Genomic DNA, 26,028 nt, shown 5'->3' on the forward strand with positions numbered 1-26,028 from the left:
GGAACCTGGGAGTCCGCCGGGAACAGGTGCAAAGGAAAGAGTGCGCGCTATATCGGAAACGGAAAAATCACTTTTAGGTAAATTCTATACATGAATATAAAATGAACGTTCAAATTTGGTCCCAAGAAGTTTAAAAGAGAACCAAACGTTTCGAGGGTACTCTCTCTTTTAAACTTCTTGGGCGCAAATTTTAACTTTCATTTTATATTCATTCGTATTATTGCGCAGCACAGTACAGCTGCACGGTACTTTGCATGAACATCAAAAGGTGTCGTTTCAGGCCTAAGAACTTCATGTATTACTTTTTGTTTAGAGTTCTGATTGAGCTCATGGTTATAGGTCACTTTGTGACGCCTACACCAAGTATGTGGCTGTATCAGACAAGCCTCTATGGAAGTACGGTAGACAAATGAGAGAAAATTATACTCGCACATATCTGGACAGTTTAAGCAATTGTCTCTTGTAGAGAGCTGAAAAATTCAGATGTCTTCAACAGGATTCGAACCCATGACCTCTACCAACTGAGCTATGAAGTCACTCAAAGGAATGAAGGGGGTAGTTTCTAAAGAAACTGTGGTGCTGCGTTGGTGGGGAAGTAGTATACAAAAATTTTTATCATCAGAGTTGATAATGTAAATTGGCCACCGTACGGAGATTCTAAAAGCTGACGTATCAAGCGTTAGCCCTTCGTCAGAGCGAATCGCGAATGAAGTCAGTCAGTTAAGAGCAGGTGTCTAGAAGTAATGTCATTGTAATTTAATTAATCATTAATTAATTATTAATTAAGTATTATTGTGAATACATATAATTAACTGATAATTAATGCTAACAACAGCAAATGCGCAGCTGTTTTAGCTACTTCCTATATGTTTTTACTTGTGTTGTAATTGTTGTATTTGTGACGAAATAAAGGAAAAAAAAAAAAAAAAAAAAAAAAAAAAAAAAAAAAAAAAAAACAAGGTGTCTAGAAGAGACAATTTCTTAAATTCTCTATGCAGGTAATTGCGAGGATCACTTCTCTCTTTCGTCTACAATCGGCACTTCGAATACATACCGTTATGTCAGTCAATGCAAATAGTCTTGTTCAGATGCATTGGCTAATTCTTGTGTCATATTGTGCAAACTTGAACACTCAAAAAGATAGTTTAAGATTGACATGGTGTAATTGTTGATGCAAAGAGGGTTGTTCTTTCTTAATATGAATAGCCTTTTTTATCTTGAAAACTGGTGGAGGCATGATCTAAAACACGAAAGCAATCAGCTGAACACGAGGCATGACAATGTTCAGAGTTCTGCAGATATTTGAAAATGTGAGAAGCCCTATCACCTTCAGAGAGAGCAACCCTTTTTGAATCAACAATTACATTATGTCAATCTTAAACTATCTTTTTGATTCCCACATTTTCATGCTATACTTCATTCCGTTGTTACTATTTTTCATAATAGCACTTTCTATTTATTATAAATTCACCTTCCATAGCTTTGTATTCTGACTAATTGAGCATGGCAGAAGTTTCTGTCGAAACATGTTTTATACACTCTAAGGTTTCGTCGTTTTCTTCAAATTATTTCGATATTTCTGATTGGTTTAGTCTTGAATAATTCTATCCAGTCGACGACCTGGCGTTATTCCTTCTGTAATATAAACTTCTCGCCCAATAAAAGAACGTTTTTGACGATTGACGTCACGCCACGTGATGGTAGTTATGTACTTTTTAAAAAGTTCAAAACACAATTTTAAGACATCAAGAAGTATTTTGAAGGTTATATAAAATAATTTAAATTTGGCTTTCTTGTGAACTGCATGAAGAAAAGGTTCCAGGGATAATTCCAGGTTTGTTTTTCCTCAGGTGAAAATTGTGAGCTGATAACATTGATGGACATTGTGCCAGGAAAATTTGAAGTCACCACTACGCATGTCTACTTTTATGCAGACGATGAAACCGCTGGCCGAGATTTCCAGTGGCCACTTAGTGAGTTGAGAGAAGTTCATTTGAGGCGTCACAACCTAAGGAGAAGTGCTTTGGAGTTTTTCTTAGTTGATCAGACAAACTACTTTTTAAACTTCGACAAAGAGGTAGGTATCTTTTTGGTGTGAGATAGTGAAAAAACTGAAGGCTCCATGTAGCCCCTACTGTGTCCGCTTTTCCGGTTTTGACTTAGATCATATTCGTGCAAGAAACTCAAAAAAAGCCCGCTCTTTTGCGGTTATGGCGCAAACGATCGTTACAATTCAAAAGACATTGAATATATTGATCAAGAGCAACACTTCGTCTCTTTTTTTGTCGACTGTTTTCCGTGAAAGTAATCGGAATAATAAACCGCCGACAAAGGTGATTATTGGCTCTGTCATATCGCATCAAATCAGGTGCCCGGTGACCCGGCGAGAAACTGTTCGGGCCCGAAAAACCATTTGTGAAACTGCCAGCCGCTTGTTTTGGAAAGACGATATTTTTACATGTTTTCAAGGTGACAAAAGGCAAAATGACTGTGTCCGTTCTTGAGATACAGAGGGAATTGTGACACCTGAAAGTAGCCCGTAAAGTTTCGGGACTTTCGAGAAACGGGCCCCTGGTCGGAGTTTGTAGTCCGATCCTCAACCCGCTTCCATTTTTTCTGGCCAACTGGGTTGTTCTATGTGTTCAGATACGTGCGTCTCAAATGAGTTGGTCAGGAAAAGCAAGGGTCCAGGAGGGGTAAAGAAGGACGTTTTTATCCCCAAGCTATATTCTATATATATAGATTACTTCATGGTTGGCTCGTTTGTACGATTTTTATTCACAAGTTGTGAAGGATCGCGTAAACGAACGAGTGAGCGAAGCGAACGAGTGAGTTTAACGATCCTTCACAACGAGTGAGTAATAAAAATTGTACAAACGAGCCAACCATGAAGTAATTTGTTTATTATATAAGTACAGAGATCATAAAGTTACCAAACCATAAAGTTATCAAACCACCGATCGTGAACAAAAGTCCTAAACAAATAGCAAAATATTTTTGAAATAAAAGAAATCTTTACCTTCCATACCTCGCTTGAGCACTTTTAAAACTTTTTAAAATCTTCTGAAGTATTTTTGTGGAGAAAACTAAGCAATACAAGATCAAAAACTTTGAAAACCATACACCAGTCGGCCGCCATGTTTACAAATCTGTGCACAGGCCACCCGCGCCAAAGTTCGACATCATATTAGCCAATCAAAAGGTTGATACGACAATTTTCCACTAGTGAAAATAACGATATAGCCAATCAGAGCGTCGATACGTTGTTTTTCATTAGTGAAAAAAATCGTATGACCAATCAGCTGGCTTCTCTAGCGCAAAGAGACTATTTTTATCTCGATCCTTTTTGGAGTGTAAATCTCGGTACGTATATAATAAATAGCTATATAGCACAACTTATTCTAAAGTCCATGAAAAAGCAGTGATAGATATGGAACAAGCCTTCACTGTTACTCGCAGTATTCTGAAGAGACCATTATTTTTTCTTTTAGACTCGCAACAAAGTCTACAGAAAAATCATGTCCCTTCGACCGCGTAACTTGTACTACATAGGCGCCAGGTCCCCTGCGTACCTTCTCAAGACTTCAGGGCTCACCGACAAATGGGTACACAGAGACATCTCAAATTTCGAGTACCTTATGCAACTCAACACCATCTCTGGAAGGACTTACAATGACCTGAGTCAGTATCCAGTGTTCCCTTGGATCCTAGTAGACTATACCTCAGAGGAGCTACGTTTAGATGATCCTGCAGTGTATAGGGATCTTTCCAAGCCTATTGGAGCACTGAACCCCGATAGAGTGGACACTATACGAGACAGGTAATATTTGCTTTATCACCATTAGAGTGTTTTCTTTCTTCTCACACTTTCTGCAAAGAAATCACCTCTCCGAAGAGCTAAGTTTCTTTCTTTGTCGGCTGAGTCCGCCACAACCTTGTTCTAAGTGTGTGTCTCTTGTTCCAATTCCGTCCTTATTCCACAGGAAACCCTTGGAACAAAATTGCGTCTGACAAGGACGAGACTTCGATGCATTAAAATTCACTATAAAACACAAGGCATCGGTTTGAGGCTTTCGGGAATAAACTAATGCAAATTATTATTTTGTTCCCTTGAGCCTCGAATTTGTATTAGCTGTTTTAACGTGATTTTTTTAGTATATCGACTCCGTTTAAAATACCTTTTCATACTGCATAATTATAACTGCACTAGCCCTGAACGTTGAATGGTCACCCTTGAAAAGCTTTTTAAGTCTGTACTGTCAATCACAAGTACTTTTCTTTAATTTTTTTAATTCCTTATATCTCTTTCCCACAGATACAATACTTTTGTGGATCCCAGCGGACTGATCGCGAAATTTCACTACGGATCTCATTACTCCAGCTCAGCTGGTGTCCTTTTCTATTTGTTACGCGTGGAACCATTTACCACACTTCATATTAAACTACAGAGTGGTCGATTTGATTGTGCTGATAGACAGTTTCACAATGTCCCCGCTACATGGGATTCCGTCTACTCCAAAGGAGCTGATGTCAAAGAACTCATCCCTGAGTTTTTTTATTTTCCCGATTTCTTGGTCAACTCCAACAGGTGCGTTGATATCGCATTGGTTTCATTTCATGAGTGGCTGTGGAATTGTTGCGTCTCTTATGCCCAGAAATGCAGGTCATAGGTCATTTCGGAGTTCATGTCTGCCTCCTCTTCAAAGCGAGTCTAAGTGCAAAGTTTTTCGTATGAAAATTAGTTTTTATTCATATGTAAAGTAGAACTAATCACCATCACGAAAACTTTGCACTTAGACTCGCTTTGAAGAGGAGGCAGACATGAACTCGAAGATGGCCTACAGATGGTTTTCACGTGACGTCACAGCGGCCATTTTGATGTACTAGAACAATAGACATCCTCTCCCTTGGGGACTGAACTCTATTTTTGTGCAAATTCTCCGCAAATATTTTCTATTGTTTTGTACACCAAAAATGGCCGTCAAGTCACTTGAGTGAAAACCATCTATTAGATTCAAGCCCAATTTTGATATCCAACAAGAAGTGTCCCTTAAATTCTAAGCATTTCCTATCAATTTCTATCAACAAGGTAAGTGTATGAGATAGCGTTGTTTTTTGGTGATGTCATCCATGGTAAGATCTTTATGTAGGCTGTAGCCAAATGGGCTTTCCAAAACTTTCCAACATACCGAGATCACGACACTTGGGACGAAAAGCGCCTGGATTGCTTAACCCCCACAAGTTACTGAAGACATCGGCTTATCGGCTTGTCGTTCATAACCATTAGCACTCTCATTTGAAAACATCTGCGGATTAGATGAAATAAAAATGTTTCAATTTAAGATCTCTGCACGTAGTTCTGTATTCTGCTATACTCTATCATCTGAATGAAAACGTGGTGCTGTACACTTTCAGCTGAGCTAATGAGGCAATCACCACACAGTTTCACATGAACTGAATTTGAAATGTCAACGTGTTACAGTTAATGCACTTCGTCTTCAGCTGACTCTATCTTGAGAGCTGGGGCAGTCTCGAGCGTAAGTCCTTCTTTTTCCGCCGCTGAGAAAGCATACAACTGCAAAAGCGGTTCAAAAAGGAAAATAGCCAATGAGATAAGACCCGAAAATGGTGAATTTTACCGCGGTATAGCACTTGACTGGACGGACAAAACATCCTTTATAGCGCTGGAAAAAATTCATCCCTAAAAAATACCAAATCCAGGCTGTCATCGGAGACAGCTATCGGGGTTAAGTGGGAAAAACTGCCACTTGATGTCAAAAGTGGATAATATTCCACTGTAAAATATTTCAGCCTCGCAAAAGTACTTTATTCCGCGACCGCTTTTCAAAGGTGAGGAAACTTGCGATCATACAACAGGTGTCATGCGCGAAAACATGACTGCAAAGGGCAGTTACGTCTGTTCAGGATATTCCATAATTATTTTTCTTTTTTTAGGTTTGATCTCGGTCACCTCCAACGTGGACAACCAGTGGATGACGTCATTCTACCTCAGTGGGCAACCTCGCCTGAAGATTTCGTACGCAAGCACAGACAAGCGTTAGAATCAGATTATGTGTCAGCACATCTACACGAATGGATTGACTTGATATTTGGTTACAAACAGAAAGGACCGGAAGCCGAAAAGGCCTTGAATGTATTCTATTATTGTACTTATGAAGGTAAAATACAATCATTATCATCATGTTTATTTAAGTGTCCACTGCATTTAGTGTCACCCAACTAGTGGACTAATGCATTTTAATTGGCTACGCTACCTGGAGGACTATTAGTAATAGTCCTCGAGTAGCGAAAAGCGTGACGCTTTCTTTCGTTTTATTCCCAAAGAAATCTTTCTTCAACTTGCATTTGCTAACTTTATTATTGCCTTTTCAGTCCGTTTAGTTGGGTGATACTAAAACAATTAGACCCTTCGCCCTCAAGGGCCACGGGCTTCGCCTCATGGGCTTTTGATCCGTAGCCCGCAAGGCCGGCTACGGGTCTAATTGTTAATTAGCACTGGGGCACTAATTGGGGACCCTGTGCAGAAAACAAATCAAAACAACTCAACTTACCGGTATAGAGCGGTTTTCAAATGAGGGTCGTAAAACCAAAACCAAAGTAATTACTTTGGCCAATCAAAAAGGACGGAGACAATCCAGTAAACCAATCAAAACTCGAAGTAATTACACGTAGCCGTCTCAAAGCGCGGGAAAATGTGCACGCGCGAGTCACGATTGGTTTTGGTTTCTCTTCTGATTGGTTGAAAAAGTGTTGCGAGAACTTTCAAACCAATCACTGAGTGAAGTAATGCAAAGCCAATGCTATTCGCTAATTACTTTCGACACTCAATTGAAAACCGCCCTATTTTTGTCTCTGGTTTTGATTGGTCAAACCTTAAGTACTGCGCTAAATTTGAGCCGTTTACGACACTCTATTTGAATGTATCCGTTGTCTTTCAGGTGCTGTGGATCTCGATGCTATCACAGACCCTGCTGAGCGAGAAGCTACAGAGGGAATGATCAACAACTTTGGCCAGACTCCGACCCAGCTTCTTACACAACCTCATCCACAGCGCATGACCGCAGAAGAGGCTGCGCACAAATTTAAAGCTATAAAGAGCGCAGGCACAAGCAAAACTTTAGAAACTGTGTTCGAGAACTTGGAGAAATTGAAGCCTTATTTCGTTAACGTAAGTTTTAATAAAAAGCGTCGATTCTTAGAGCTCCCTTTACGATTAGATGGAGCGAATATATAATACTCGCGGACATTTTGCTCATTGCTGGTATTTTTACTACGCAACTCGCAAAATATCAACGCGTATTATATGTTAAACCATCGAATAAGATGTATATATTTGAAGAGACAATTGCTTAAATTGTCCAAATGAATCCCCCTTTCATTTAATTCATATTGTAAGCTCCTCCGTAAAACGCAGTCACATTTATTAGTGTTTATCTTGATATTTTGGGCATTTTTGACATTTTTTTGTTGTCCAAGGGCCAATTTCATGACTTTTCTCACAAATACTTTTTTTCGAAATATTAAGTTAACAGAGGCACGATATCTGCAACAAATTCGCGAGAAAGCTTCAAAACATATAACAGCGCCTTGACCTCTTTCCTTTTGCTGTATTTGATTTTCAGGTGTCAGACTCGGCTGATGCTCTTGTATTTGTTGCGGTCTCTAAACTCTATACCAGATCTCTCATTTATTCAGGCATGCCAGAGCACATGATCACCATCAGCCAGAATGGAATTCTAGGAGTACACAACTGGTTACCGTATTCCAAGACAAAAGCGAATCCTTTCACCTTTGAGCTTGATCCATCTCTATCATCAAACAAGTAAGACAAGGCTGGATTGCTAGAGGTAGTGCAGCCAGTGGTTAGGGTGTTTGTTTTGAGATCCCGTGGGATCGCGGGTTAATTCGCGGGTTCAAGACCCGTTCTGATCATTTGTTCAACTTCTCAGCTGCACTTGTAAATAGCCAACTGGTTTGCCTCCGGCCAGTTGGGATTCTGAACAGCTGTTGTTGTTCTGTTCTGTCATTTCGTTGATTGTGTTTCACTGGCCCTGAAAATACATCCCAAACATGTATTCGGCGATTCAAACATTCAATTTAGCTATTCATAGCTTCAGTTTGGAAATTCACCAAATTCAACAATTCAAACATTCATTTCGGTAATTCGTACCTTCAGTTCAATTCAATATTTGAAGTTTCGAATTGGAAGTTTAAATGGCGTGCATGTTTGAGTTTTGAAGGTTTGGATTGAAGAACCGTGAAGGTTTGAATTCCCGAACTGAACGTTAGAATTTCCGAACTGAGGGTTTGAATTTTCAAAGCGAATGTTTGAATTGCTGAATTGAACGTTTGAATTGCATGTTTGAAGTTTGACACCTAAGAACGCGCCATATACTGTACACCTTATTCCAAAATGGCCGCTGATTTATGCGGATACAAATTGGCCCTTGTTGCCTCGTTCAAGATAAAATATTCTTTTGAATTTTAAGCTTAAGAACGAGGCATCAAGGGCTTATTTGAATAAAAACAAAAGAATATTTAAATGGAGGCCATTTTGGAATAAGGTGTATGAAAAGCCCCTGTGGAGAGTGGGCAATCCAAGTTTGTATTGTACTGCATTGTCAAAATATATGGATGTCAGTGTTTTCAATTTGCATTGAAATGTGTTTCTTGAGGGGAAGAAAGAAGAACCTGCGGAGGTCGCAGATGTGCGTTACCGTTTACCTTTTCGCACCATTTGGTTTGGCTTTTTGGTTTTTTTTGCTTTCAAAAAATTGCGGCTTCTGGACAAGTCATCTTGACATTTGTGGACGCCGATGTAATTTCTCTATTTGAAATGAAACCGAATAGGCCATTTCCGAGTTCATGTCTGCCTCCTCCTCAAAGCGAGTCTAAGTGCAAAGTTTTTGTGATGGTAATTAGTTCTACTTTACATATGAATGAAAACTAATTTTCATAACAAAAACTTCGCACTTACACTCGCTTTGAAGAGGAGGCAGACATGAACTCGGAAATGGCCTATTAAGTGCACCTAACCAAAAGCATTTGGGGAGCAGGACTGGCGAAGAGGCGAGAACACTGGCTTTCACCAATGTGTCCTGGGTACGATTTCCTCGTCTCGGGGTCATAAATGGGTTTACTTTGTTGGTTCTATACTCTGCTTCGAGAGGTTTTTTCTCCGGGTACTCCGGTTTCCCCGTTCCTCTCAAAAACCGTTTGATTTCAGTTGATCTGAGTTCAATTTGATTTGATTTTTTCTGCTTTGATTGGTGCACCAGCGCTGAAAGACGTGACAAGTAACTAAAGTTCTTTGTTATACAGGCAAACTGGTGCGAGATGAAAAGGAGAATTCTGATTGGTTCTCTTAGCGGTCTGAATTTTACAATACGGACCCCTAAGACGGACTGGTCGCGAAGCAGCGTATGTAGATTGCCAAACTGTTCACATTTTATGTTTCTGTTTCCTCGGACATAAAGAAAAATGAGAGAAATGTCTGAGTTTCAGTACGAATCTTACTTTCCTGAACCGTTAACAGAAGACGGCGAAGAGGGAAGACTCGAGGAATAGAAAACCCTGCGCAAGAGAGCCATTCTTATTAAAACCCTATTGAACGAGGTTGTTCGGTCCGTACTGGGAAAATATTGGTCTCGTTCCTTTTTTGCAAGTTTATGGACCTCGCCTTTCAGGCTCGGTCCATAAACTTGCAAAAAATGGAACTCGACCAATATTTTCCCAGTGCAGACCTCGAGCTCACGCTAGTTCAACATCTCTGTTTTTTTGACATGGCAAACTGTTTTATTTGCTTCCGCTACAGGTTACGTCGTTGTATCGCTGGCCCATTTATCATTGACTTGGAAATCTCTTCGCGCTTGTTTGTCGTTACCCATGATGCTAAGATGATTATTACCGCTGGCCACTGGGACAACAGTTTCCGAGTCTTCAACACCAGGGGAAGGTTACTTTACCGGATTGTGGCTCACACAGGTGAAACGCAATTTTGTCAAGCTATGTAAAGCCTAACTTAGCCGCTTTTTAGGGTAAATAGGTTAAAGGGGCTATGTCACGCAAAAGTCATTACACCCAAAAAGTAGAATGAAATGTTGCAATAACCACTTGGTTTAAAAATAGACACTATTCTGACTCTGATAGGGACTTGGCCAATTTGGGTAAATCTTACTCTTGTCTTTCAAGCCAACTGAAAGGTGGTCTTTTTGTGTTCGCAATAAGCCGATTAGAAGTTTTAAGCGGTAGTAATTTTGTCCCGTAATTTTATGTAATTTTTGGCAGCGTCTTTTTGAAGGGGCTCAAGTTTTGTTCTGTTCCGGCCCAAGAATTCATAGAGAGAGTTAACAAAACGCTTGCTGTTTTCTCAACCACATTAACAGGACCTTTTTGCCCTGGTGTGACAATAATTTCTTATCGTTACAGGTGGCATAGACCGAATGCATAAATGGTGGCCAAAAATGTATTCTTCTGTTTATGTGGTAATTAGACTGACTAGCCTCGCTCTCAAGCAACAATTCTTTTGTATTTTGGCCATGCAAACGATGCTAGTGAGTCTAATTAGTACATAAACAAAAGAATATTTCTTTGGCCGCCATTTATGCATTCGGTCTTTAAAATGTCACCTTGTTGTGAAACATTATTGTATTCGCAGACGTTGTAACCTGTCTGTCATTGGATGACGATGGTCATCACCTGATCACTGGATCACGTGACAGCACATGCCGCTTATGGGGAATCACTCACCAGGGAGGAGTGGCTCAAGAGCTGATACGCACGCCGCTGCAGACCTTATATGGTCACGACAAGCCAATCACATGTGTTGCAATGAGTTGGGAGCTCGATATGGCGGTCAGTGGGTCTCAGGTGGGAATTTGGAAGGAGATTCAAACAATCGTTCTTTCCTTATTATTGCCCTTCCATGCCATCTGTCCATTTTTTTAGTCGGTCCTTAAAACGTAAAGTGTAACTTTATAAATAAGAATTTCCTTCAGTTTTAGTTTTTCATTTACCAGCCAACGTTTTTAACTACAGCTGACATTTTCTTCCTTTACTAGGACGGCACTTGTATCATATACACTGCACGGAAAGGCGAATATGTCATCACTCTAAGACCCATGGGAATGGAACTCATTAAACATCCGAGTCTATGTCAAGTGACAAGCCTAGCGTTGTCCGAATATGGTGATATTGTAGTATTCTGCAGAGACCAATCTAACGGAGTTCTATGTAGATATTCAATCAATGGCAAACTTCTGTCCAAGGACTTAAAATTAAAAGAGAGCATCGTAGATATGTTTGTTTTCAATGAATTCCTTGTTAGTGGAGGTGTTCATGGGCGACTGGAAATCCGTACATTGCAATGGTATGATATCATTTCTCTTTTAAGTGCCACTGCGTTCTGAAAATTATCTTTTGTCAACACATTTTGAGTCTGGAGTGTTTCCACTGCTGACATTTTAAGACTCAAGGCGGATTTAGGATACCCGCCGATAAGTTTTGAATGTGGAAAATGACGAACCTAAAATTTGCACTCTTGGCGAGCAGTGTTCGCTTAGCATTTTGCCAGTCATGTGTGTGCCGTCAAAGTGAAGAAGAAGGAGGATTTATTTTTTCTTATTTAAGGTGCACTTCGATGGACTCGCCCATTCGATGCACTCTGGACTCACCTATTTGACGAAGACAGTCACATAAACCAATCAGAGCTCAAAATAAGTACATTTAGTCGCCGCTTGGCGCCGAAAAATCACAACTGGTTTTCTTTCTGATTGGCTTAAAAATGTAGAGAGAATATTTTGGCCAATCAAAACCCCTTAATCATTTATACCAAAACAATAGTAGGATCGTTTTTGATGCCAGTGTAGCAGACTTAACAAATCGAAAGTGGTTCAGCGTTGTCTCTACTGTTATCGACAGCGATATTCGTCATCACAGTGGTCAAAATCTTGTGGACTCACGAGGCGGAGCAATATTCAACGCCAAAGAAAGTTTTATTTCAGAGCGTGACCAAAATCATGACACGAAGAAAGAGCAAGCGTTGCCTATCTTCCTGCAATATGATTGGTTTATTTCCCAAAATGGGCGTTCCTGATTGGCTATTACATTGCGTGACAAATTGACGCGAGCATGACGTGTACAGCGTTGTCTAGACTCTTATCGACAACGGAAAATTAGCCAATCAGATGGCGAGATTACAAGCAATTGTGGTAAAAATTGTAATGAATATTGGTTTATTGGTTTCTGGATCTCTCATCGTCTCGTTTTGGTTGCAGTTTTCAGGTGGTTTTAAAGATGAATCTGGTAGTTCCCATCCGCTCCGTCTCGCTGGCGAGAGACAGCACCCATCTCTTTGTTTGTCTTCAAGACGGAAAGCTTATTGTTATAACTGTGGACAACTCGTGACGTTAGCACATCTTTGAAAGTCATGTAACCTTTAATTGGATATTTAGTGACTTCAGTTGAATAGACCTCTTCAGCTTGTACGCTTGGTTTGTCAGACCACGTGATGTTCTCAAGGGAGTTATTTCTTTTGTTTTTTCGTTGATAAGCATATGCATCAGACCACATTTGAAAGAAACTGTTCTCTGGAGTAACAACACGTGGTCTGAAATTGGAAAACAAAATGTACAAGCTAAAGAGGTCTATTCTGAGAGAGTGTGAATAAGTATATATAAGTGCTACTGAGACCGAAAAACAATTCTACTTTTTCTTTGGATTTCAAAACAGTGTTAACTTAATACTAAGTGACACAAGTTCTGATTTTAAAGAAACCTGTTTATTTCAACTGGAATTTTGCTATTTATTGGTCCGCCATTACTAACTTTAGAATCTTGAGAGAGCTGGCTCGAGCTAGAGGAGAAAATGAGGTCAAAGACTCACTGGTTTAAGAATGCAATGCGCGTGTACGCGGCTGAAATTTCTGCGGAAAATTTGGCGATTTCGACACGAAGTCTTAAATTCGCATTTTCTCCGAAATAAAAATACACGACTTAAAAAACTGTACAGTACATTTAGAGACATAATAGGCTACATCTGGACAAAATTTGAGCAAAATCCGTTTTTGGGCTATGGCCGCGAAATTTCGAAAATGATAGATTTTTACTTACATGCACTCTTAAGCATGCGCGTTTTTGAAACGCGGACGGCATCCGGAAGTGTGCTTTTTTCCCTTTTAACTTGTTTTTGCACAACCACATTTACATTGCTGAGTATCTTTTCTTTATTAGAGATGATTAGTATAAAGAGCTGGAGAGACACCACTGTTCTGGCACGCGAAATGTTCTCTTCCGGTTGCCGTCAGCGTCTCAAAAACGCGCGTGCTTAAGCTCTGTATTGGCACGTTTGCCACCCAACAGCTTGTCAGTTTTTAATGGCTTACGACTGTCTCGTTATCAAAGCTAAAACGCTTTAAATTGGAAATTTAACCAAGTTCAACAAGTTTTCTACCTTTTGAAGTCAATCGTGAAAATGGCATGATGCCTTCGAATATTAATGAAACAAAATGTAAAGGCGTTTCCCTTATTTTCAAGGAATTGCGAAAACCAAAAGGACTTTGAACGCGGATTTATCAAGCACCGACCGAATATTAGATAGAGCGAGTTTCAATCGAGTGTCTTAAAACCAAAACCAAAGTAATGACTTTGGCCAATCAAAACTCGAAGTAATTACACGTAGCCGACACAAAGCGCGGGAAAATGTGCACGCGCGAGCCACGATTGGTTTTGGTTTCACTTCTGATTCGTTGAAGAAATGGCGCGAGAACTTTGAATCAATCACTGAGTGAGGTAAATGCAAAACCAAAGTAATCCGCTAATTGACTTGCTTTAAAGGCACAGCTTGTTCGCAGCAAGCGATTCTTTTTTTTCTACGCTCATGCTGTTGGTTGGATTGAAAAGGTAGAGGAGATCTTTTACGATGTCGCTTTTTTTTCGAAGACTGTGTAACAACCTTATCGCGAAATTATGTCTATATTTCATTTTTTAGGAGGGTTGTCTTTGAAAATAGGAGTAAGTGTTTTCATACGAGAAAAAAAGTCATGTGAATCGAATTTTGAATGCAAGTATTTATTCTGTTATTCTTGCTTAATAAACCGAGAGTATTTTCATATATCCGTGTACATACAATTAAGATGAAATATTTTGGGGAAAAAATGTGTCGCTGCAACTTCGCGGAATCACTCCCAAAAAAAAAAAAAGAAAATTAACTTCAAGTCCGCAATTGCACTGCGCTTTTAAATCTCAAAAGGTTCAGTGACCCACCAGTAACGCAACATGAATTTGCCTCGAATCCATGGTGCGTTAGCAGTCCCACATAAACACCAATTTGATTTGCTTTAAGGAAACATGTCCGGCCAATCACCGTTAACAACACAACTCGCGTGGCAAATTTTTTCGCGCCCTTGATACAACATACATATTTTACTTCCACCAAATCAATCTATTCTGCAATTGGCCAATTATAAGACCCGCCGTCATTAGCGAAAAAGCAGCCATAATGATTGCTATTGGTTAGATCCTTCATCACGTCACACTCCACCGCCACTCCTGTCCACGGGTATCTGTTCTGTCAAATGCTTGTGATGACGATCGATAATCACCGCGAAACGGTTGTTGGCGACGGCTCCAGTTTTTAATGCGCTCATCAACTGCAAGAAAACAACTTGGTTTGTTAAAAGCGCCCATCTTCTACAGTCGAACCTCTCCTCTGCCAGAGAGTAACTCGCGCAAGCGATCGCCAAACTGGCGGTCAGGAAATTTTTGCTTAAACTGTTGGATTTATGAAAACCTGTAAGCAGACGTGACACATTTTGCAAGAGGAAACGACACTTCTGCTGAAACTGAGACCTCTAAAATGACCTCAATTGAGCTGGCAAAACAAGGGAAACTAAAACATTCAAGACGTGCCCTCTTCACTAAAAAAACTGTAAATTTGCTGCCTTGTAAAAGGTGATTTTGAATTTTGCTAGTTACGCCGTCTTGGCTGAGGATGGGAGCTCCGTAGAGAAAGGCGGTACACGATGGTTTTTCAAATGAAAGCTACTGAGCTGTACTTTCTTATCATTCCCTTCCAAAACTCATGCGGTTTTAAACAAAAGAAAATGTGCCGGCAGGCTCAACTCCAATAAGGACCATTCAAATGAAAGCTACCGAGCAGTGCTCAAGACGTACCTGTAGAAACTCATCCATCTCAACGCAGGAATTTCTATTTGTATCCACCTCAGCTATCAGCTCATGCAGTTGCTTATCCGAAACTTCTTCTCCCATCTCCTTCAACATATTTTTCAAGTCCAAGGAGTTTAGACATCCTCGCTTGGATTTGTTCACTTTGTGGAATTTCTTCTCGTACTCTTTTATCTCCTCGTCGCTGAAATTCACCTCCACGCGTCGAACGTGTTCCTGTACGTCCAGTCCCATTGCACCAAGAAACTCTTGCGCGTCTTTGATTTCAGCCTGGCAATGATTAAGAAGAGGCAAAGCTCACCATTGGAGAATTTTTACTGACAGTGTTGACAATTAAAGAGTTTTAAACAGGATGCTTTCAATAAGCTGGAGAGTGTTTCCCAAGTATGGTTAAATATGCGACGTCCAATAGGATAAGTGGTAGAAGTAGACGTGGTCGTAGTGTTGCTAGTCGTGGTCGTCGACGTCTTCGTTGTCGTCGTGTCGTCGTCGCCAAAAGTCCGTTTGACCTCCCACACGATAGTCGATAGTCAAGAAAAGTTATGATTTTCATGTGACAGGGCCGCGCACAACAAGCTCACGCGAACACACTTAGGTAATCTACAATCGATTATTTTCATTTTCCATACGATTGCAAGTTCACCATACTTTAAGGCTAAGAAATCAAGCTATTATCGACTATTATGCACCGTTTGCCCAAAACATAACTTGTACAGATTAACTACCCCTGAAAAAGAAATTTTCGAGGAAAATTTTCGTCCATGTATGAAATTTCCCCAATTCTTTACCTGTTGTTTGGCTTTTGACCAGCTAAGTTCTTTGCCCATAATGTCGGCAATCTTTGGAATGGCATCGGCGGCAGCCTGTGCATTCAAAAACGCAAGACGCGTTCTCCGCGCAAGGAAATCCACGATGGTGCAGGCATATTCCTGTACACTATACCGCACTTCCGCCTCAATGTACGGAAACTGTTCCAACAGACGTTTGCCAATGACTGGCCACCGACTTCCGGTTATGTTGGCCAGTTTGGCTACTTCCGGTGCCTTGTTCCCGTATGTGCGAGCGAGGTGTTTGGCAACCTTTAGCATGAATATTGAAAAGGGAGAAGGTGTTTCTATTAATTGAGTTGACAAGGTAAATTAATTCACTACTTGGGAGTATTTTGGAAACGTCCATGTCAACTGTGCTCACCGTCGGCAATAAGGGTGCCAGTCTGCTGAGAGGAAGATCTTGGGTTCGACTCTCATTTTGATCAACAGCTAGTCACGGCGGCTTTTCAGTTTTTCAATCCAAAATGGCTTTTACTTAAAAATGACAAGCCACGGTGAAGATAACAAATAAATTCTAACAGGATGATCTATCCATATCAAAATTTTTGCGATTTTAAAAACAATCTCATCCCACTTTGAAAGTGTTGCCCAACGTTTTAAAATTCCATTCTATTTGCACTCTTTTCATTCTTAGGCGGCTAAAAGTACCGTCAGTACATTTGTATGATGCTTGGTAACGAAACTTTTGCGTTATTTTGTCCTCTCCACCGATGCATAAGCGTCTTTAAGTTCTCAGTGTAACAACAAAAGAAGAGTGATTGGAGGTGACCAAAATTGTCATGGCAACAAAACACATTTCTCTGTAACGCACGCTGCACCTAAAAATTGCCAACCAACCTCAACTTCCAAGCCAAAATCCTGCACCAGTCGAATAAAATAATTAGGTGTATACCCCTCTCCTCCCTCAAGGAAAAGTCCATCGGTTTGGCATTCCTTCGACGGTTTGAGCCCGCGAGCTTTAATAGCAGCTTCCATAGTGTCTGCAGCCATAGAGCGGTAAGTTGTCCACTTCCCTCCAGCAATCGTCACCAGGCCACTTTTGCTGACCAGTATGAGGTGATTACGCGCGATCGAGGCTGTATTTTTGGAGTTTGGGTCAATGACCAAAGGTCTGATACCACTCCATGCTGCTAATACATCACCTCGCCGAACTGTAAGGAAAACGAGACATCGGAGACCGAGTACAGAAATTCAATAGGCCAGTTTCGTATTCTAACGGTTGGTTTGGATCGAGCATGAAATGGAGGCTAATGCAGGGGTTTCTTTCACATAAAAATTATTTTCCCCGCATTAGCCTCCATTTCATGCTAGACCCAGTCTAACCGTGAGAATACGAAACTGGCCTATTCGCTTGATAGCGGACGCAATGTTTTTGAAGAGGAAGAAGTTCAATTCTCGTCACAGAGCTCTTTGGCCAGGGAGTAATGCCTTCGCCAAAGAGCAATTTGTTTTTATTATCAAGGGCATGGAAAGCTATCTGCAGAGATCTCCGGTTAAAAACAAGCTTGTAAACTTAAAAGAACAACTAGCCTCAATCAACCTTTTTTGCAGGCTTACTTGGATCAGTTCAGTTGTAATCCATCTTAGGTGTGGTACAAGTAGCTTAACAGCGACCGGGAACGGCACTTGACCATCCCACAGGGAATTTAAAAATCACAAACTTATTAATATAATAATAGCTGTAAGGGGAAAGAGGGTGGAAGGTACTAAGCACCTAAATGAAAAAGAAACCAGTTTTAAGAACTGGTCCAAGACACATAGGCCTTTACAAACTCACCATCCACATCTGCACTGAGGTAATGCTTGATTTCACTCAGTATAAATTGGATCTCAGCTTCCTTTGGCGAAGGGTTATACGACAGGTCAGTTGGGGAATCGGTTGTACCAGCTATAGTTTTGCCTGGAACAGATTAAAAAGCGATTTATCAAGGGGCTGCTCTTAGCTCAAACAAAAGAACACAAAAAGGTTTCATGAATTTGCATCTCACCTTCCCAAGGAAGAAAAAAGATGACTCGTCCATCACTGGTAGCAGGATCAAGAAGTCCCATGTCGGTTGGACTGGAAAATGAAAAGAAGCAAAAAGAAACGAATAGGAATGAAATTAGAGCGCTTTTACCATTCAACGTTGGAAACACCAAAGCGAGGTTATCTTTTCAGCTAATCCGACTGAATACTTATTATTCCATTACTACGCCATTTTACCATATTTGGTCAAGAGAAAGCGCAAAATATGACACGGTAACACACTGTAGTGTCCCGGTTTGACCGGTTTAGAATAGAGCAAATGCGAACGGAACGGGAGCCAGATAAGGAAATAGTAGCACCTTTTCGCTCGATATCCACTTTCTCCAACTACGTCGATATCGAAGAGATGACATGTTTTCAACGGTGACTCGGGGATACTCGAAAAAAATCCGAGCTTTCCTCGGAAGGAGTCGAACCTACGACCTTCCGACTATACTAGAGATACTACTTACGGGAGCTAAGCAAGTTCAGCTGATAATTGTCCCATTACGGTGCTAGGATTTAAATTGTCGAAACGGTGCACTCTCGATAGCGATTCACATTACCCTCCAATAGTTAATTCTGTTGAAATATAAGTGCTACACGGCAAACGTTTGCGAAAATGTAACCCTTCGTTGTACTTGTACATATTCATTGCCGTGACATAGACGTCTTAAATTCCCAACGACCTTCTCCCGTCTGATCTTGTAGCTCAATCGGTAGAGCAACGGTGATCGAACTCGAAGGCCGTGGGTTTAATTCCCTGGGGCCCGTTTCTCGAAAGTCCCGAAACTTTACGGGCCATCTTCGGGTGTCACAATTCCCTTTGTATTTCAAGAACGGAGAGGATTTAAGTTGTCAAACTTCACAACCATTATTTTTTTCTTTTCGTTTCCTTGAAAACATGTTAAAAGATCGGCTTTCCAAAACAAGCGGTTGACAGTTTCACAGATGGTTTTTCGGGACTTTCGAGAAACGGGCCCTTGGTCAGAGTTTTTCTCTGTCCTTGTGTGGGCCCATTTCCATTAGTAGGGCTAACGCTCACATGATTTACATGGGTGGAAAACTAGCACTTCAAATTACCCTCCAATCAAGCAACAGAGGACGTTTTCCGTGTTTCCATAGACTCATCTAAACACGAGGGGGAGTTGGGAGAATTCGAGACAGTTATGCAAACCCGAGATGCAGTCGAGGGTTTGCATAACTGTCCAGGTTACTTTTGAAACTCCTCAAGTTGCTACAGTGTAATCGTTAACTGCAATGATTGCTTTCACTTAGAATGTAGGTTTATTCTTAACACGTTGAATTTTCTTTGTTTTACATCAACTCAGACGAATTAAAGAGAAGAGCGCCAAAACGGATTCTCCGACAAAGTTAACTGCAGTGTAATAAGTTGCAACGCTTTATGGACTCCACAACAACTTTAATAATCCCACCTGGCTAGAGGGAAACCAGTTGGCTATTTACAAGTGCAGCTGGGAAGTTTACCAGGAACAAATTCAACTAGCGGGAAAGAGCAGGTCTTGAACCATAATTGTCTCAAGGCAAGGGCCCTAACCAGACTGACAGTGTTTCATGCTTCATCGGGGTATCCAAACGACTTGAACTATAATAAAAGCAATAGGCCATTTCCGAGTTGTGGCCTGCCTCGTCTTCAAGCGAGTCTAAGTGCGAAGTTTTTGTTATGGAAATTAGTTTTCATTCATATGTAAAGTATAAGTAATTACCATTACAAAAACTTCGCACTTAGACTCCCTTTGAAGAGGAGGCAGACTTGAACTCGGAAATGGCCTATTTAGGGGCCCAATTCATCTGTTTTAAGGTGTCTGGATACCCTATTATGAAGCAATCACACTTGTGCGTTGCTTATATACCTGTAGTACTCTGGCAGAACGATATGAACACCTGCACTTGGCTGACAGATATCATTTCCTGTTGAATCATCCATTTTACGTACTGCATCAGTAAATGGCCCAGTGGCATTCACCACACACTTGGCTCGCACATCAAACTCTTCACCAGTTATGGCATCACGTACATGAGCACCACAAACTACTTCATCCTCGCTACCTTCTTCTGTAACAAAGTATAAGATCGAGATTTAAAATCAATGATCATGTGGTCTACTTCTACAGGGCAAAAAGTTTTCAAAGTAATACCAACAATAGCATTTCAGTTCCCCTATAGTTCAAACTTGCAAACATTTCTTTTATTTTTGATAAAAAACATGGCCACTGATCAAATGCTATTTTCATTTTAATTTAGAACACGCCTCAAAGGAAAGGTTGTTACATAATTTATTATACATAGATCACTGCTTACCCTTTTTCTTTAGAAGCGACAACACCTCTACATGATTTGCCACAGATGCTCCTTGTCTGACAGCTGTTAATGCAATGGCAAGGTTCATCCGTGCATCATTATGCTGGCCTGAATAAAAAAGAACATATTTAAAGAAACATTTACTTAGTTATTATAGGAAATTAATGCCAATTTGAAAAATTCGTGTTTATTTAAGTCGTGTTAATTTGTGTTAACATTCACTTAATTTCAGCAACCTTAATTAATTACTCCAAATCTGTGACACACTCCACAGGCATTAATTTCCTATAATATGGTATTGTTTGCCATTAGCCATCTAGGAATGCTACACAGCGATGTCATTAGTCCTTGTAGTTTTAATTCAGTCCGATATCAAAAAACACTAACTAGGATTAGTGCCAAGTGATTGACTCAGTTGAACATTAAACTACTGAAGGAGGCCATGAGTGATTTAAAACCCTGGCCAGATTAGTTCATAATCAATGTCTTAAAATAAGTGATAAGCATTACACAGTTAACTGTTAATGTAGCAGAAGTACATTGTATCTAAGGGAAGTTTAAAAGCAAATGTCATCGCTTCACATTATTTTGGCTTGTCTGAAGGCTATTTTAAAAAGAATGACTTCTAACAAAACCCCATTAAATACTTTAATTGTTTTCTTGTGAGTGTGCCACTCAGGATACTGGAAAAATATCTGAGGGAGTTTCCATAAGTTGAACCTCCAAACATCATAACCACAATGAGGATAACAATGAAAAGGAAAGGCTTTGAATTTTATTCATTACACAAACAATCCAGTGCAGATGGATCCACACGTAAAGCTGTTAATTGACTTACCATCATAATATATAATGGCTCCACACAATTTTTCCTTTTTAAGCATAGGAAATAGCTCCAAGGCTTTCTTTTTTCCCACAACATAACTACTGCGAAGAAGTTGCCTGCCAGAAACAAGGTCGTACATCTTGATTCCTACCCAAAAATAAGGAAGCTGCCACCATCTACAAATAACAACACAATAAGATTATCACTTGTCAGGACACTCTAAAAATTCAATTACGAGAAAATACAATTCAAAAATTGCTGCTCGAGTTGCTTTATAAATGGAATGATTTAATTTTCACTGAACAGATATGTCCAGAAATGTTGCTAATTAGATTCTCACAGATTTCAATGAGAGTCACGAAGTGCCCCCTAGCCCTTGTCCCCAACTTCAACAACACTCGTGTCTCGGAATACAGGCAATTAAGTTACGTCACACCCCAAATACTGCTCAAGTATTAAAGGAAAAACAGCTGCTTAATACCCTTAGAAGCAAAAATAAATAATGCTAACCTTACATGTACCTTATTGTTGGATATAAAGTAAAGTAAAGTAAAGTAACCATATTTAGCGTCGATAACTCGTAACAGTAATTCAACTGACAAACCTGAGGTCGACGGTGCACTCATTTTACTCCCCCCTCTCCATCAGTGCTCCGTTTTACGGGCATTTAAAGCTACTTAGCTACATGGAAAGGAAAGAAGTTGAAACGAGGATGCGAGATCCGGGAATCAAACTCAGAACCTCTTGCACCAAGGCCGTGCACTTAGACCGACTGTGCCATCCTTGCCCCCATATAAGCAGGTACAAAAGTCACACCAGATCAACTCCGATTGCTCACCTCACCTTATCACCTTGATAAGGCCTCGAGAAATCACCCCAGCCCTAATCTTTAAGCTACATGTAACCTCGGTGAAATCTGGGCAAACGTTGAATAGTTTGGGTTTACAAAACCATCTAACAATCCGCGTTGAGCAATCGGAGTTAATCCAGTCCAACTTTTGTACCTACTCATTGGAAATAGGTAACAAAGGCTTAGACTTTAATAAAGGAATTATACCATTTTGCATTGGACGTCAAAATTGAGCATGCATCTAGCTAATTTATAGGTACATTTCTGGACACACAGTGTCACTTAGACCTAAATTCTCCCTATTTCAAATATATGAAATTTTCATATGTTTCTTCTGTCACAATTTTTTTTGTTCACGAGCAAGGTTGTTTCTAGGAGTTGCTCACATCATTGAGTAATATAAAATGTTTTCTCATCTTGCAGTTGGGACTGCAGGAATCCCAAGGTCACTGATGGTCTGGAAAGATTATGTTTCACTAAAAAATCTGCAAAATAATTTTCAATCATTGGCAAAATTAAATCAACACAACACATTTCATTTGCTTAAATCCTTATTTTTCTTTTACCCTCTCTTGGTAAAAAATGTGAAGAAAGATTCACCTGTATACTGGAAGCATTATTGGTAATGGAGCTGATAAATGTGGAGCAATGGCCAGTAGATTTGCTCTCTCGTGCAATGCTTCCTTTACAAGACGATACTGCAAAAAGTCAGAAAGAAGGAGAATCAAGGAGTTAAAGTTAACACAACCCAGATAAGACAATTGAACACAATATTACACAAATTGAAGAGCTGCATCTCATAAACAGCAAATTGAACGTTACTTTCGTTTAGCATTGAACCGTTGTAAGTTGAACACAGTGAGCAAAAATTAAACCAATGGGGTAAAAAGACATCAATTCCTAATTTGTTCTCTTATGCTTTCACCTTCATGACGTCACTTTTATCTATGGTAAATTGTAATAAATCTAGAGGGTGTGTGAATTGCGACTAACATGGACATATACGTGATTGTGGATGATCTCTGCTTTCTGCAACATCTGCTTCCTGACTCTGTTTACAGAGGAGTGGAATTTTCTTGAGGGCAGGCAATTCAGTTGGAATTTGTCATTATTTCTCCCTTTCAACGAAAAATTCAAATTTAACCTGTTCTCGGTCCAGTTGCATAATAGCCTTCTGCAGGTAACGCACACCTCCATGGATCAGTTTGGTGCTGCGACTGCTTGTCCCACATGAGAAATCATCCCTTTCCACCAAAGCAGTAGACAGGCCTGTAAAAATTTTACAAACTGGATTTTAAAAGTCACATGAGCTGAAGCAACATCATACATTGTCCTCTCTCTGCTATCCCAATGACACCGTGCAATCATCTTGTCCACTGAATAACAGAAAAAATGCTTATCTGCAACAAACAAAACATTTCCTGGGTTTACGCTGGACCATTAACACCCTCCCAACAGAGCCTCCTTTTGTCTTTTTCTTTACTGAAGAGGTCAGAAAAGGAGGCTCTGCCTGAATCGCATCAACTCTTTGAAGCTGCCATAGCACGAACTTCTGGACAAGTCAATCTTGTTTTCTCTCATCAAACTGGTTTTTCCTGGCAAGCATCCAGTTAGTGACAAAACCGATGGTTATAACTGAGCCCACTGCACCGTGAAAAACCAAGATCTGGCATATTAAGCTTGGGTTTGAGACTGTATCCTGGCAACATACAGCGCATACTCAATAAAGATCTTACTCTATTCATGCAGAGTCTTTCTCGAGAACGCCTAAATCGAGCAAGCAAAAGAAAGGCTCTGCTAGCAGGGTGGACCATTAATGAGTTACTTGGAATCTTGGTGATGCTTGGATTTAAATTCTATCCCACAACTACATCACAAAGAGTAACTACACCAAGTTCCCAGTGTTGTGGTCTGACATGTTCCTTCAAGAAAAAAAATATGGTGTCAGCTTCACAGCTAATTGTCTTAGTTTGGGTGCATTGCGTTATCCAATATTGAACGGGGGAAAGGGGGTGGGTGACTTCCAACGACTTATGACTGTGATTGCAGCTATAAGTCGAAGGAACTTTGCAAGTGCTGACATGTACATGTTGTTGTAGATGTTGAAACTGTAGCACTCAGAGCTAGTGTGTGTTTATGCACACTTAGTCTATTATTTTAATTTTGCCCACCTCTTGTCACAGAATCCAGTGCTACACCACAGCCTGTAGCACCACCTCCTATCACCAAAACATCAAATTGTGGTGTATCTTTCAAAGCACTGATGTGAACAGATCTTGATGGAAGAGCGATAATGGGCTGATCCTCTGCACTTACTTTTTCTGCTGCAGTCACCGGTAAAAAGGGATTCTGAGATGCAGATGTTAAAAAATAACAAAAATATTAATTCTCTGTTGAAGTAATACATCAAAGCTTGTTTTCTATTTCTCTTCTCAGTACATGTACCTTAGGAAATGAGTAACTAATCAGTTTGATCAGGCAGAAAATTTATCCTTCACGTCGAAAAGTGGACAGTTAAGTTTGTTTCCAGAAAATCTGAGTGGTTCTCGGGGTAAACTTAAAAGCAAAGGAAACTATTGTGATTCAAAGGATTAGTAAAAGAAACTCACAGTAACCCTACAGAACAGCCTTTCTTGGGTGCATTTTTCTTCAATAAAGAAAGTCAATCTCAACCCCAGAGCTCTTCCCTTGACCGAGGGAGAGAAGAGCTCTGGGGAACCCTGAAACAAAGTCTCATTGGTTTTTGTGAAGAACGATCAAAAGCGTCTCTAATTGCAATGAACTTTAACCCATTGAATCTTAGGAATGATGCTTAATTTAGATTTTACTGAAACGCCAGACGACTTTACTTGTCAAGGGCGGCGGTCCAGGGGTTGATGGGTTAACAGTGCGGTGTACAAATAAGGGCACATTCCTTGTAACTTACAGACACAAGTGACAAACACATAACCAAAATTCTCCCAAGTATACCCCTAACCCCCCTCCCACCCTCACAAGGTAAAGTGCAAAGCACATATCAAGTCTCTCTGTGACCAGCCACCCTGAAGGCCATTTGTATGCTTTTCTGGCTTCTTTATTGCAAAGAGCTGCGAAAACAACAACGATAGTCTTCCATGCAGAATAGACCCAGCCCCTTTTCTGCATATATGTATGGTGTGTTTTTGCTCTACGCCTGACGTTTTTCGGGCGACTAGATGTCGCTACAAGTTGAACACAATAATATGGCAGGGTATTTTGCATTTTGAGTACCTCAGAAATGTGCAATTAATAAAAAAATTGTATCGTGACACTGTCTAAATTGGTAAAAGCTGTGTTTAGGCACTTGGTCTCGCAGGCATTTGGGCTTATTGGGCGTAACGAGTCATATAACAATAGAGGATATATATCCATCCATGGGTAATACGTAACTGGTATTCTAGAATCTATAGCTAACGTACCTGGCGTATTCCATCACGAAAATTGTAAAATGCATACAACCCGGCGCTAACAGCTGCTGTCCCTCCCAAAATGCGAATATAAGACATCACGGGATTGAGACCAGATCCCAGATAAATGAAATAAGCCGGTTACGTGAATATGCTACAACGAAGAGCTCATCTCCCACACCTGTGCGAGAACCACGATCAGTTTCTCTCGCGAAAATTGCCCAAAGGCGAGGAAACTCTGTATTGGCCGACACAAACTTCAAGCAATAGGAAAACAGTCGATTATGAGAGTAAACAAAAAGAGTGTTATTCTCCCAGCCCTTCCCGTGAATGTTTCGAATTAGAAATAAAGCTGTACCTCTCTTCAGATCTCTGCCGCAATTTTTGCCCGTTCCGAATCAAATAAAGACTGGGGAGTGGCTAGTGAGCTGAAACTGTGAAAACGTAGAAGGGAGGGTTCCGTAATATTTGAATTTTGTCACATGCCTTCTGCCTTCCGTTTAAAGTAGTTAAAAAGTTGAAATTTGTTTTTTTCCTTCCCTTTTTCGGCTTACAGTACAATTCCAT

General features: G+C 40.3%; 2 protein-coding genes across 2 annotated transcripts in view; one reads left to right on the plus strand and one right to left on the minus strand.

Annotated features, from left to right (window-relative positions):
• Positions 1 to 12,572, plus strand: part of LOC138049239 (neurobeachin-like protein 1) — a 49,323-nt gene extending 36,751 nt beyond the window's left edge. The window contains exons 31-41 of the mRNA XM_068895418.1: positions 1 to 77; positions 1,851 to 2,077; positions 3,492 to 3,820; positions 4,316 to 4,588; positions 5,956 to 6,179; positions 6,960 to 7,189; positions 7,644 to 7,843; positions 9,836 to 10,005; positions 10,679 to 10,890; positions 11,082 to 11,389; positions 12,297 to 12,572. The exon at positions 1 to 77 is cut by the window's left edge and continues 219 nt beyond it. Coding sequence (XP_068751519.1) covers positions 1 to 77; positions 1,851 to 2,077; positions 3,492 to 3,820; positions 4,316 to 4,588; positions 5,956 to 6,179; positions 6,960 to 7,189; positions 7,644 to 7,843; positions 9,836 to 10,005; positions 10,679 to 10,890; positions 11,082 to 11,389; positions 12,297 to 12,426 — 2,380 coding nt within the window. The 3' untranslated portion in view covers positions 12,427 to 12,572. The remainder of the gene's footprint in view (positions 78 to 1,850; positions 2,078 to 3,491; positions 3,821 to 4,315; positions 4,589 to 5,955; positions 6,180 to 6,959; positions 7,190 to 7,643; positions 7,844 to 9,835; positions 10,006 to 10,678; positions 10,891 to 11,081; positions 11,390 to 12,296) is intronic.
• A 1,499-nt stretch (positions 12,573 to 14,071) lies between these two features.
• Positions 14,072 to 25,835, minus strand: LOC138049240 (glycerol-3-phosphate dehydrogenase, mitochondrial-like). The gene is made up of 13 exons (XM_068895419.1): positions 25,474 to 25,835; positions 24,208 to 24,385; positions 23,181 to 23,305; positions 22,637 to 22,734; positions 21,199 to 21,362; positions 20,361 to 20,468; positions 19,913 to 20,114; positions 18,022 to 18,092; positions 17,811 to 17,933; positions 16,871 to 17,184; positions 15,992 to 16,282; positions 15,192 to 15,473; positions 14,072 to 14,668 (listed from the first exon to the last, which is right to left on the minus strand). The coding sequence occupies exons 1-13, from the start codon at positions 25,558 to 25,560 to the stop codon at positions 14,549 to 14,551; spliced, it is 2,163 nt and encodes a 720-aa protein (XP_068751520.1). The 5' UTR covers positions 25,561 to 25,835; the 3' UTR covers positions 14,072 to 14,548.
• Positions 25,836 to 26,028: the final 193 nt, after the last annotated feature.

Source organism: Montipora capricornis, chromosome 5 (genome assembly GCF_036669925.1).
Source record: "Montipora capricornis isolate CH-2021 chromosome 5, ASM3666992v2, whole genome shotgun sequence".
Lineage (NCBI taxonomy): Eukaryota > Metazoa > Cnidaria > Anthozoa > Scleractinia > Acroporidae > Montipora > Montipora capricornis.

Bases quoted from the DNA above. Each gene is read 5' to 3' on its own strand.
- LOC138049240 (XM_068895419.1), bottom strand. From the start codon at position 25,560: ATGTCTTATATTCGCATTTTGGGAGGGACAGCAGCTGTTAGCGCCGGG. The intron at 23,306-24,207 runs GTGGGCAAAATT...AAATTTTTACAG, and splicing joins ACTGGATTCTGTGACAAGAG to GCCTGTCTACTGCTTTGGTG. The intron at 22,735-23,180 runs GTTAAATTTGAA...GACTTTTTGCAG, and splicing joins TGCAACTGGACCGAGAACAG to TATCGTCTTGTAAAGGAAGC.